This window comes from Gymnogyps californianus, chromosome Z, assembly GCF_018139145.2.
Source record: "Gymnogyps californianus isolate 813 chromosome Z, ASM1813914v2, whole genome shotgun sequence".
NCBI classification, from domain to species: Eukaryota; Metazoa; Chordata; class Aves; order Accipitriformes; family Cathartidae; genus Gymnogyps; species Gymnogyps californianus.
Window position 1 is genome coordinate 28865076 of NC_059500.1, and position 13512 is coordinate 28878587.

General features: G+C 38.6%; 1 protein-coding gene across 4 annotated transcripts in view; it reads right to left on the bottom strand.

Moving 5' to 3' along the window:
* Positions 1-2064: 2064 nt before the first annotated feature.
* GNE (glucosamine (UDP-N-acetyl)-2-epimerase/N-acetylmannosamine kinase) overlaps positions 2065-13512 on the bottom strand; it is a 36295-nt gene continuing 24847 nt past the window's right edge. For all 4 annotated transcript variants that reach the window (XM_050913266.1, XM_050913264.1, XM_050913265.1 and 1 more), the window contains 5 exons: positions 11743-11872; positions 7807-8028; positions 6638-6820; positions 5259-5375; positions 2065-4537 (listed from right to left, as the gene is read on the bottom strand). In XM_050913266.1, coding sequence (XP_050769223.1) covers positions 4302-4537; positions 5259-5375; positions 6638-6820; positions 7807-8028; positions 11743-11872 — 888 coding nt within the window. In that variant the 3' untranslated portion in view covers positions 2065-4301. The remainder of the gene's footprint in view (positions 4538-5258; positions 5376-6637; positions 6821-7806; positions 8029-11742; positions 11873-13512) is intronic.

Here is a 13512-nt window from a genome sequence, read left to right on the forward strand (position 1 = left end):
CATTTTTTCTGAGCAGCTGGTAAAGAGGGAAATGTGCAGTCTACTAGCTTGTATTTTAGAATAGATAAGGTGGGTGTCTGTTGTCTTTGCCAAAAGAGGATCCTCCAGTAGTACCTGTCATGTAGGCAAGCTTCTTCCTCTGCAGAATGGTTGTGCTGCAGCAGCACGCTGTGGCACTGGGTGGTAGTGTGCCTGGGGCTGCACCATATCTGCAGGATCCTCAGATGTTACAAGGTTACTAACAACCCAGGCCCTTGTGGTCTGACTTCGTAGGGGATGGTCTGTTTAAGTGTTTGGTATGTTCTAGTCCAAGAAAGGGCAGGCTATTCAACACTGTTCAACAGGTGAGTGTTTCGTTAGATCTTGCATCAGTAATGCAAGGTTCACTGACAATTATGTATGATTATAGTGTTGCAATGCCTTTGGCTACAGTTACAAGCACACACTTAATCTCTTGCTTCATGTGGCTGTTTCCTGGTCACAGCTGGTTACCATGTGTAGAAATTTTACCTGGCTCAAGGCATGAGGTATGGATGAAGTAAAATCTTACTAGCTTTTTAAAAAGTGCTGTATCCATACTTATCACAGGGTTGTGAAATTGAAATTAAAAATAAAGGAACCTTTGGGAAAAAATCAGGCTATTTCTTCAAAATTTTACCTTAAATACAGTCTCCATATACTTTGTTTAATTAAGCATAAATTTGGCACTTTATTTGCATTTAAAATTTCTGTGTAATGTGCTTCATGCAAAAAAAGCTGGAAGACCTAGTATTCAGAACACCTGCAGATACAGAGTTACAGCAATGGTGGTCTAATAGTACAAGCAAGGCAAAAGTGGTGTGGAGATGTGTTATCTCGTTTTAGACTAACGGAGAAAAATGTGTGCTTTCAAGCATGCAAAGCTTTCTTCAGCTAGCAGTAACAGCCTAACAGTAATTTGTGATTTGTTAAGGATACAACTGATATCTGTGTGAGGTCAGAAGGAGGGCTGTGAACTCAAAAGCTTCCCTCAGTTATGACAGAAGCAGAAAGAACTGGCTGTATTAGTTGTCTTTTCATTGCCTTGCTCTATCTGAAAACAATCATCTTTTTGATTTTATACCAAACTGCAGTATACAGGCAGTGGGTGGTTTGGGCACCACAACAAAGTATACAGTTTGATCTTGTTTTGTGTGAACTTGCCAAATGAATCAACCCAGAAGTGCTACAACTGTATGTGCAAACTTAAGCAAGGCTTAAGAAAAATCTGCTTTCTGTGTCTTCTTCAGAATCTCATGAGCATTTTTAGTTGTTACTAAAATACATTACGTGCCCACAGTGCAAAGCATCTGCTTTCAGATTATGAAGCAAACATAGCTTGGCGCCAGACTAAAATAACCGTACTAAATACATGGTTTTAGCACCTACACTTCAGCTGCCGAAGCACTAGCTCTAATGTGCCTTTGATAAACCGTTTTCCAAACACAATTATCTGGAATGGTCCAAGGAGTATACAGTCCAGGTGTTCTACCCTTACTAATGCCTGTGAACTCTCCACAGCATTTGAAAGGGACACAGCGATCAGATTTCACTGATGCAGATTGAATCGGAGTATAAACTCTGTCTGCACCTTACTGTCTGTGATACAAACTTGACATTGCCTCCACTGGTAATATGTCCAAGTTTCTGACAATTTCGATATACTTAAGTAAGTGGAGGAAGGACAGTGCTTCAAGACCACCAGAAGGCTGAGGCATTTGTTAATTCTGAGTGTCTGGATGGCAGATCAAAGACTCAAAATACTAACTAACTAAACTTGCTGCTAAGGAAACCAAAAAGAAATTCCAAACCTTGATGCTGTACTGATTAGCTATATGGCTTGCAAAGCATCAGCAATGATCTGTAAAAAGATAGCTAGCAAAACTCAACTTGCCTCCTCATGGTCCCAAGCCCTGGCTGGTTGGGCTTCCATGCTTCTATTTGGAGCTAATGTCCATAAAACCTCTGGTTTACAATAAAATGCCTGAAGTGCAAGGGAGGGTTCTGAACAGGGGAGGAAGGAGAAACAAACAAATAAAATCACTATTATGCTATTAAACATCATTTTTTATTCTTTCTGATTTTATAAGCCCACAAACTTCTCAGGGAAAACTGTAAGGACTTCTGCACTGTTTGCACATATGCAGCAGGTCCTTGTCCAGTTGACAGAAAAAACATGTTCAAAAGCATTCGAAGAACCATTTTCTTAACAGGACTAGATGTTAAGAGTGTTTAGAGTAAAACTTTCCAAATGTGTTTCACCTTTTCATGTTTTCTCTATGCCTGCACCCTCCCTTCAGCTGCTAGTGAAAGACATATTGGAGTCTGAGATATCAAAAATATAGAGCTTCAGGAGGTCTGGAAAGCAAAAGCCTGGTCCCACTTTTAGTCAGGCATTCCTTGTGATGCTAGAGGATGGAAAGGTCAGGGCTACTCTCAGTTAGAACCTCAATACTGTTACTCCTGACCTGAGCTACTATCACTGTAGAGCAAAGCCGATTTCTCCTTGACCTACTCATGGAGCTACCTGCCGCTCAGGTACTTAAGTTAGTGGGAATCACCAAGTAAACCAAGACACACAAGAAAAGGAACTAAGAACCCCTGGTGACATAAAGCCTTTGCGAATGGTTAAGAGCCAGTGTTTGCTGATTCTGAGAAAAACTATGGTATAAAGGCTGCACAATTATTCCTGGAGACATCAAGGAGGAGATCTGGTGGTGTTTCTAAAATCTGCTGTGAAGATGTGAGTTCTCAGTAAGCATTCCTTGCAGAAGAGAGGATGAAGTGAAGGCAACTTGTGTAGATTATATCCCAGAATTAACCAGTAGAGTGGTTCACTATACTAACAGCTATTCAGTCTTACATTATTGTACAGCAGAGGGCAGTTGTTGCAGAAGGTTCTTTGATTTTGGTTGGAGAAGTTTGAGTGTGGAAATAGCCTCTTTTATTCCCCTGTACTAGTACATTACTAGACTTCTGAGAATATCATCAGTGGCTGAGTTAGATGTCAAAACAGGCCATTAAATGCAGGACAGAGGATGGTCTTGTGACTGTTCCTCCACAGGAATCTTCTTTCTGGGATAGCTGATCAGTTAGATTGGTCTGTTTTTCAGTTTCTCCTTGTGTCAAGGAATTATTACTACAGTATCTTGAAAGTATGCTAAAAAGCAGCTGGATAAAGACAGAGCTATATATCAAGAAGGACTAGTTAAAGAAACATAAACCATGGTTTAGGTTTAGGCAAGCCTTCACTGGTATTTGACATACTTTGCTCCCAGGCTTCTGAATGTCTTGAAGGTGAGGATGAGGCTCAGATTTGACTTTCCATCCTGCGAACTGACGGTGAACGCAGAACAAGAACAGTGTACCTGCAGCCACCACAACTGCTGAGGAGAGGCACTATGTCACCCTGCAGTGGAAGAGTTTTCTTGAAAGGTAGAGTCTTTATGATCAGATGTGCCACATCTGGCTACCAAAGAATAAACAGTCCCCTCTCTGCTAATTTGGCAGATAAAGTAGTAGACTTTAGTCTAAAGTAGACTTTAGTAGTAGACAAAACAATAAAATTCAAATAATTTACTGTTGGCCATAGCCAGAAGACAAAGATGCTCACTGCTACACTTTGTTTGTTTGGACTGCTCTGCAGGCTGTAAGCTCACTAGACCATGATCTTTTTCCTTCATATGCAAAGCTTCTAAAATGGGACTCTGCCCTCTAAAGATGATGTAATAAATAACTGCCTCCACCAAGTCCTTCATGAACCACAATTTCTAGATGCAGCCTTTTTGATTCTAGAGGCAACTTCCCTCATTTCCACACACTGAAATTACCACCTGCTATTGGTGATTATATCTTATTTACTTTGCGGGTGGAAGCCTGGAAACTGAAAAGCTGGTCACATTGTAGACTTCTCATTTCACATAGGTGGGAAATGAGATATGGATCCCCAAGTGTTAGCTATAATTTGACACACCATACACATATTCCCCACCATACATCAAGATATGCTCATAAATAATTCAGCTACACTTAAAGCAACATATGGGCTTACCAACAGAGGTGATTAAAAACAACAGAATTGCACATTAGTTCCTATGAAGTCAGATGAAATTTAGGAAAAATACAAAAAAATAATACCTCAGTTAGGAAATGCTGAAGTAGTCGCTAACTATTCAGAACACTACTCTGATTCAGTAGCTGCTCTCAAAGAAAAATTTTGGGCAAAGTATTCCCTCCACCCATTAGGAATTTGCCTAGTCCATTTCTATAATTCTTCCAGGTACCTAGTATATTCTACGTGTAGTGTAATCCAGTACCAGGCTAGCAGCTCCAAGAAGAGCAGGATCCGCTAGATTTGAGACCACCACATCCACAGTTTTAACAGAGGACAGAGCCTGTCGATTTATCACATCTTTGACAGCATTAACGTAGTGGCTAGCTAGAACTCCAGAAAGGATCACAAGAGAGGGGTTCATGGTGTGCAGAATGTTCACAACTCCAAGGCCTAATGCTGTCCCAGCTGAAAAGATAAAGTAAAAAGAAATTAAGTAGAATACTCAAAGCAGTCCAGGCATCAGTAGTTGAAATAGGTCTGTTAGCAGCAAATGACACTTTCAGGAAAGTGTTCTATTCCATATGGCAGACAGTTTTGAGTTTATGTTATCAGACAGTATGAGTTTGCCATTAATTTTGCTTTCAAAAGTAAAAGAATAAAAAGGCAATTTTATTGCACAATAATGCACTATCCAATGATACAGATGTGAAAGACAAAGCAATGCATTACCACAGTTGTAAGCTAAGAGAAAATAGGAAAGCATTACTCTACCATCTTAGTGCTACCAGCTATGTATGAGAAAGAAGACTGTGTTTAAAGCTAGTAAAACAGTAAAATATCCCATGTAAAGTAATATGTAAATTGCTTTTACTTGCTCAGACTGGTCATTCACTTGCCTACAAAGAAATGTCCCCAAATATTCCAATATGAGAATGTTGAGACCTCACTTTTTTTAAGCTGATCTTTGCAGAAGCTTTTCATCTTCTCATTTATTGGAAAAGAGACTTTTAATACACACTTCTGCTCACATTTCCTCCAACAATTATATTTACCATTTCATTACCATTCGTGTTTTGTATATACAGAGGTCCTTAACGTGTAGAGTTGTGTTTGTAGTGCATTACCATTTCTGTGTCCCCAAAAATATAATCATGGGAGGGTTCCACCCTTTAGGCTATGTTCTCACCTGTTCTGAGAATGCTGTCTGCTTTTGTGTTCCCAAGTTTAGCTGCTTGAATGAGATGTGCAGCGCTAACAACCTCCTCCTTCTTCATTGACATTCCTTCTACTAAAAGCAGATCCTCTGTTTGAAGAGGAGAGAAAGCCAAGAGAAAAACATGGTGATGTGGTAAGTCAAGAAATGGAGGGTGACAAACAGGCAGTTAAGATCTTTACATCTGTCGTGGTTTAACCCCAGCCAGCAACTAAGCACCACGCAGCTGCTGCCCCCTCCCCGCTCCCAGTAGGATGGGGAGGAGGATCAGGGAAAAAAGTAAAACTCGTGGGTTGAGATAAGAGCAGTTGAATAAATAAAATAAAATACTAACAATAATAATTTAAAAATATAATAATAGTAATGAAAAGGAATATAACAAAAAAAAGAGAGAAATAACACCCAAGAAAAGACAAGTGATGCACAAGGCAATTGCTCACCACCCACTGACCAATGCCCGAGCAGCGATCTGCCCCTCCTGGCCAACTCCCCCCTGTTTATATACTGGGCATGACGTTCCATGGTATGGAGTATCCCTTTGGCTAGTTCGGGTCTGCTGCCCTGGCTATGCTCCCTCCCAGCTTCTTGCACACCTGCTTGCTGGCAGAGCATGGGAAACTGAAATGTCCTTAACTCAGGATAAGTGCTACTTAGCAACAACTAAAACATCAGTGTGTTATCAACATTATTCTCACACTAAATCCAAAACACAGCACTGTACCACCTACTAAGAAGAAAATTAACTCTATCCCAGCTGAAACCAGGACAACATCTCTTTTACTTGCATACTGAAGCCTGAATCCTGAGCAATGTGTCCAACCCTGAGCTGAGCCAAAGTGGTCATATCCATATTATTCAGGGAACTACTTGTAGAAGCAGGGCATCAAGCTCAAACAGTTAATAGTATGGTAATTCACTAGTCTTGTCAGCCCCAAAAGTTAATAAAATAAAATATAAATATTCTCAAACTTATCTAAGACTGAGAAGCTATTGCTGAAAGACAATCACTGTGAAGCCAAACCTCACAGAATGCCTGTCAGATTACCGTACTGCATGCTTAAAAAGGAGAGACTAAACTCTACTACATGCTTCTGGTAATTTTGAGACCAGTGGTTCCAAATGTGGCTTGCCTAGGTATTGCCATCACTGAAAAAGAATTGTATTGTACTACGCAGGTTGTGGTGGCTCCTGGGTTGGCCATACACAGGAATCCTATCTGGTTGCCTGTACGCCTATTCTCGTCTCCTCCTAGAAAAAGATGGCAGGTCTATTTTTCTTAATATCATCTTTGCAAATTTCTTCCTATACTGCAATTTAGTAATCATGTTTTCAAAAACAAAGTACATAGATACCATCATGCAGTTTCTTAGCTTCTCTCTGTAATGCTATTCCAGAGGCATATGCTTCTATACATCCTTGGCTACCACACAGGCACTCTGGTCCATCTAAAGATACAACAATATGCCCGAGCTCAGCAGCACAGAAAGAACTGCCATGGATCAATTCGTGTTGATGAATGATTCCACCTCCAATTCCTGCAAAGATATGAAAACTTCTATGATTAAAAAAAAAAAAAAGGAGTTTTTAAAGGCCCCAATTCTGCAGGACATTGACATTTGCTTATTCTAATACAGACAAGATAAAATATGTGCATCACTGGTATTCTATACTGGAAACCAAAAATTACTGGTTATTGAAGAACTCTATTCGACACACCTAATAAGCAAGCTTATACCTCCCTCCTATTCATCTATGTATCAAAATATAATAATGCTTCTCCTTTCTTAAAAACCCTATGGATGGTACTGAACTACTATGACAGATCTTTTAAGCTTGTGAGTCATGCTCTTTATGCACAAAACTAACCTTTTGAGTGGCCTTAAAATTTTGCAGAGATGTTTTAATGCCGTATTTAGACAGCTAAACCTGTGTGCTAAAGAGCCAGGACACTTAAATCTGCAATTCTCTGCTGCCCCTTCCCAAACCCTGGGTGGGGATTCATCAGCTAGTTATTATTGCCACCATTCTAAAGGAATAACTTTAACTTTTCTCATACTTAACAAATGAGAAAAGTTACCCCACATTTGCATTTGAGATATAATAAGCATCATCTCTCATATTCAGTTGCTTATCTTCTACATACATATCCTGATCTGACTTGTATTTCTGCAGCTGGAAGAGAAGTAAGCTATAAAGCTGAAAAAAGCAAAATTATTCTAGCTAAAGTTGCTCAGATTTTCCTTATTTTGAAAAAATGTTTTGCCTGCATAGCTGTATCAGCAGAACTTTTTTTATCAAGAAGCTTATATTATGCAAAAGGTTTCATTTGCCTGAATAAATTAAAAAATACCCTGGAAGAAACAAATAGATATAGTGGCAAAAGGATTTTTGGTTTAAGAACCTAATATGTTAGGGTTTTTCCAGGCACAGTGGTGGTGTTTATGCTTTTAAGATCAGCTGAGCCTCTGAGTGATGGTGCTGGTATTTTGACTTTGGGTTTCATTGAACCCAACATACCCACCTGTACCAGTAATGAGTGTTACAAAATTTTCTATTCCTTTTCCATGACCAAATTTCCTCTCTGCTAGAGCAGCACAGTTTCCATCATTGTCCACCCAGACTGGCAGGTGCAGAACATCAGATATTGGAGTTCTGAGATCCACAGAGCTCCACTCCTGAATGAGTTTTGTAGAGTGAAGCACAATTCCTTCTCGGGGGTTTACCCGTCCACCTGTGGAAATACCTAAGTCCCAGAAATACAGGAGAGAAAAATCAAAACTAAGTCTGTGTAATACTTTAAGTAAAAGACCTGTTTTTCTCTTTGCAATGACATGTATTTTTATTTCTAATACTAGGCTTTGAAGCAGAGTGTGAAAGTAAAAATTTCTAAGTATTACTGGCAGTGCGATTTCTGACGTGTAAAGATAATTCATAGAACTCCATTGCTCTAATCCCAATGCACGCAGCAATTTAAGACTAACTAGATGGGTAATGGTTAGTGTTAGTCAGAGAGCTAATGTTCCTACTTCAGGCAAGATTACAGCAAATCACTTAATACTTGTGTTTCGTTTTAGTCATGTATGAAAGACATACAACAGCAAACTGTACAAAATAAACTGTTCAAACCCTGGAACAGTGGAAGTGTCCTGAAATCTGTAACTCTTAAGATTTGGAGTGACTAAAAATAATCACTGCACTTTGAGTAGTGATTTCTACTTAAAAATACACTGTTTTCCAGAAAAATCAAGACTGTGTTCAGAGATTTGTCTACTGAACAGAGTAATGGCTAACAATAGGCACTATCAGCCAAACCGGTTTCCTCTAGCTGGAGAGGCTTCCAAAGTTGATGGACTCTGTCAGGACCTTTGAAAAGTAGGCCACTTTATTATGGAGGTATTTAGCTCTAGACAACAAAGTTTGAACATTTTATCTATTATTCTTATACAGAGATGTGCTGGTTTTGGCTGGGATAGGGTTAATTTTCTTCACAGTAGCTGGTATGGGGCTATGTTTTGAATTTGTGCTGAAAACAGTGTTGATAATACAGAGATGTTTTTGTTATTGCTGAGCAGTGCTTACACTGAGTCAAGGCCTTTTCTGCTTCTCACACCACCCCACCAGCGAGCAGGCTGGGGGTGCACAAGAAGTTGGGAGGGGACACAGCTGGGACAGCTGACCCCAACTGACCAAAGGGATATTCCATGCCGTATGACATCATGCTCAGCATATAAAGCTGGGGGAAGAAGAAGGAAGGGGGGGATGTTTGGAGTTACAGCGTTTTGTCTTCCCAAGTAACTGTTAGATGTGATGGAGCCCTGCTTTCCTGGAGATGGCTGAACACCTGCCTGCCAATGGGAAGCAGTGAATGAATTCCTTGTTTTGCTTTGCTTGCATGTGTGGCTTTTCCTCTACCTATTAAACTGTCTTTATCTGAACCCACAAGTTTTCTCACTTTTACTCTTCCGATTGTCTCCCTCATCCTGATTCGGGGGGACTAAGCGACCGGCTGCCTGGTGCTTAGTTGCTGGCTGGGGTTAAACCCCAACAAGAGATTATATAATTTTGTCACTTATCTAAAGATGTTCGGGGGGGGGGGGGGGGGAAGAGTCCCAGGGTTAACATTATAATAGAAAGCAGCCACAAAAGCTACAAGACAAGCAGCTGAATTGAACATTAAAGCTGTAAGACCCCAAAAAAATCTCACTTTGTAAAGAACAAATCATCTGAGGACCTGTCAGCAAGTACCTAATAGAAACGACATTCCCAATGTCAATCTGTGAAGGCGTCACTAGGATTTTAAGAACCAAATGTTTATTACAACAAAACCTTGTTTAATACTTAGTTGCTAACTCAGCAATAGCTTAGTAAAACATGTCTACCTTTTCTAAATGCCATAATTCTGTAATTGATGTAAGCAACTATGGGAATTAGCAGAAGCTATCTCTTCATCCTCTTTTCTCTACTGTCAGCTCCAGAAAGATAACTTAAATACTGTCTAGTAGCAGTAAATAGATAGCTCTCACAAGTATCTCTATGCAACATTTGTGTACAGATCTGAGTCTCCTTTGGTTTAAAATTTGTGTTTTGTAAAAGTAAAAAAAGATTTCAGTAACAGCTGCTGGTGTTCTTTGGGCCTGATAGTCTTTACTTTTCCCTCATTTTCATAAAGCTGTTTTTAATGTAAATGCTTTGAGTGAAAAAAACTCAACAAAACCAACAAAATTGAAACTAACTGCAGAGCTGTTGCAATCTAGACTTATTTGATCATCAAGACAAAAAGATGTTGAAAATGATCATTTTTTTTCCAGAGTCCTACTTTTTAATCACTCTGCAAACCTGCTTTGTATTAGTGGGAGTTCTTCAAGCAAAGTTATGTAGCTAATATTTTGAGTGCTGATAGCAGTTTATAGGACTAAAAGGAGAAAAACTTTTTTTCATTGCTTTCTGTTAGTAGCTCTTTCTCCTTATTCATTTCCAATGGTTATTACTTTTACCCTTACCTATAATAGCTGGAAGAAGGCCAGTGTTACTGATAAAAAGTCCAGGATTAAGTCCAGCTCTTCTGCTCAGTCTTGCAAAAATCTCTCCAAAGTTATAGCAACTCTCCATCTTATGATGGAGATGACTTAAGGAGATGACTAGAATCTAACACATTAGTTATTCCCATAGGAATTACACGTCATTCTCTAAAGAGAACTTTCAATTTCGGCTAGTATTCTGATTCAAACTATGAGTCTGAATGAGGCAAAGAGCAGTTAACAAAAATAGCCAGGTAAGAAATTTCTTATTCTGTAGCACTTCTTTTCTCCTCATTACTCAGTAACTGAACAGTAAGCAATCAGTCACAGAAGGAAGGGAGCTGAAGAATAAATAGGAATGTAATTCTTGTAAAATGACAGACAAAAGGAAAGTTTTTTCCCCATATATAAATCTCTGTAAACCAGTTTATGGTTTCATTATCCTAATAAACACAGCTGCTGTAAACTGTTCTTAGATACTTGCAATAGTGACTACTGTAGAATTTACCATCTTTTCTACAGGAACTACGAGGCTTTCAAGATTTAGCATTTGAACACAATAAAATAATCTGGGTGGTTAAGTCACGTGTATTACCCAACAGAGAGTTTGAGACTTGATTTGAAGGTCTGATATGTTTCTTCTTACGGCTTTGTGTACTTAACATTGTTTTGAAAAATACTTTTAAAAGAAGTTCAAATTAACTTTTCTTTGTACTGTGTGATTCAAGTAAGTCTGGAGCAAACTACTTTTCTTTTGGAGCATTTCTCAGCTAAAATGAGGATTTTATGTCCTCCTTAAAAATCCAGGACACATTAATCGACACCTTCATAAATAACTGTAATATCTAAGACCAAAGCTCCCAGTCATCATTAAACTGAAGAAGTCCTATCTGGTATAAACACACAGTTTAATTTGGAACTCTACTACAGTGTAAGTAAACCGGAAATCAACAAAAAAGCTGCTTTTGTCTCTGTTAGCTGCAAATTTAATCTAACATTTTAGCCTTTTTAGTCTGCCCTAGTGTAACTGAGAATTCTGCTACACAGTTGATCCTGGCCATAAAGGCTTACAGAGAACAGAGGAAACTTGATTCAGCTGCAGTTGTTTCAATAGCTGTTTCAATATACACTAAGCATCTGACTCACAATTCTGAGACTGCAGGGAGCTTCAAAATCCACAAATCTATATACCACACATTTTAGATATAATTTAGATATAACTTAGCAGATTGCTTTCATGGCTGTTACAGACTGGGGCAACTTCAGTCTTTATAGCTTCTCATTTTCACAGACACTTAAAGTTTTTGTGTTAAGAATATAATTTGAGAGCTTAAAATACACAAGATCCGTTTTAGAAAGATGTTTTAAATTAATCAGGTGATTTAATTTCATGTTGAAAAACTTAATTGAAAAGACAAAGTTAGTATTTGTTAACTTACCTACTCCCAAAATTCTGCAGTTCACATTTACTGCCTCTGATGCAGCCTCTACACACATCTTTAGAATTAATTCTAGTCTGTCTTCATAAGTTTTAGGGTTGAGCTGGGTATACTTCTTAACTATTTCACCCTAGAAATTAAAAACAACAAAACATGGCCCACAGAAATGTACTTCATGAGGAAATTTCTCTTCAATTTAAACTACAGGTCAACTTGAAAATGGAGAGTCATAAATTCTCTTTTTTAAAAAACAATACAGATGCGTGCCTTAGATCTTGGTCCTACAGGCTGTTCTGTGCAAGATTCCTGACAGCTCTGGGGGACAAGTTTGCAAGATTAGGCATTACATTCTGCTTCTGTAATCAACCTCCCCTGTCTGAAATAAAATACATATTTTAAGGAACACATGGATTGTGTAAGGAAATATCACAGGAGCTACTGGAACTGTTGTTAGGGGTAAACTGTGATACAGCAATGCACTTAAGCTCAATACTAAAGTGTTAAAAAAAAAGTAAGAGAGTAGCAATTGCTAAAAAGGACAGAAAACCCATAGTGCTTTAAGAATAAAATGTTTCCAATTTGACTACATGAAAATTTTGCGTGGTATCACAGACACTGGTGTTTTACCAGCAGGAGGAGAGTCAGCCAGAGAGAAATGCTAGAAATCTCAATGCAAAATTTACTATCCTTTCAGAAACAACTTTTCTTCTAAGCAATTATACTTCTGAGTCACTTGAAATATTTCTGGAGTACCATCTACTGTGATGTATGTTGTACAGGGGAGGGAGGGTCCAGGAGGAAGGGATTATTTTCAACCCTAGGAGTCATGCAGTGGTAATGAAAGCATTCATTATGCGTGCCTGAGTCTGTGGGTACTAAGGAACTAATCTTAATGTAATGTTAATATTGCAGGATTAGGCCAGGAAACTGCAGAAGATATGCTGCTTAGCAATGTTATTCTACCTATTATATCCCCTGTACTCCACAATATATCTAAGTGAACAGCATTGTATTAATACAACTAAGCAAAAAGGAGTAACAAAGACCGTCTAGATGCAACATGGCTGAGTCATTGTTGCCAAAATTACAGAAAATTCCAAGATGTCAATGGTTTGAGTATTAGATCCCACGATCTCGGCATCACATCAGCAATAGGGTTTGGGGATTTTTATGTTTAGTTTCCTCTTCACTGTTGGTTTGGAGGGTGAGGGGAATCAGAGGAAGTTATTTTGGAAGACAAGACTGCAGCAAACATTATCAGAAGACACAACAGCTTTTAAAAGGAGCTTTTGAAAACAGTTATTTTCTTCATGAAAACTACACCTTCAACTCTGCCATTTCCTGTTAAATGCTTACAGCTGTTGTCTAAATTTTATTATGCAAAATGCCACCTCAAGCTACACTCTGCAAAATGGACAGGAGTTTTTTAAATTCATTTTTTTTCCAGGCTGTGTTGGCAGAAAATGTGGTGTCAATTTTACTTCTAAAAAAATTATACTTTTGAAAGTTGTCTTTAAGACATTAAAGATCTGCCAGACATCTCCTTTTAAATGAATGCAAAAATTCTGGACCATATCAGGTCAATTTACATAGCCCTTCATCCTTCTACAGCCAACTTACTTTTCTTTCTGGGTAACTATGTCTAACTGATATAGTTATCTGGAAGTATGCAGTGTAACAGTAGGAGTAATTGTCCAATACTGTTGAGAATAAAAGCCAAAGACTTCTCAACATGAGTTTTATTCACATCTTCAAAGTGCTGCAGAGTTC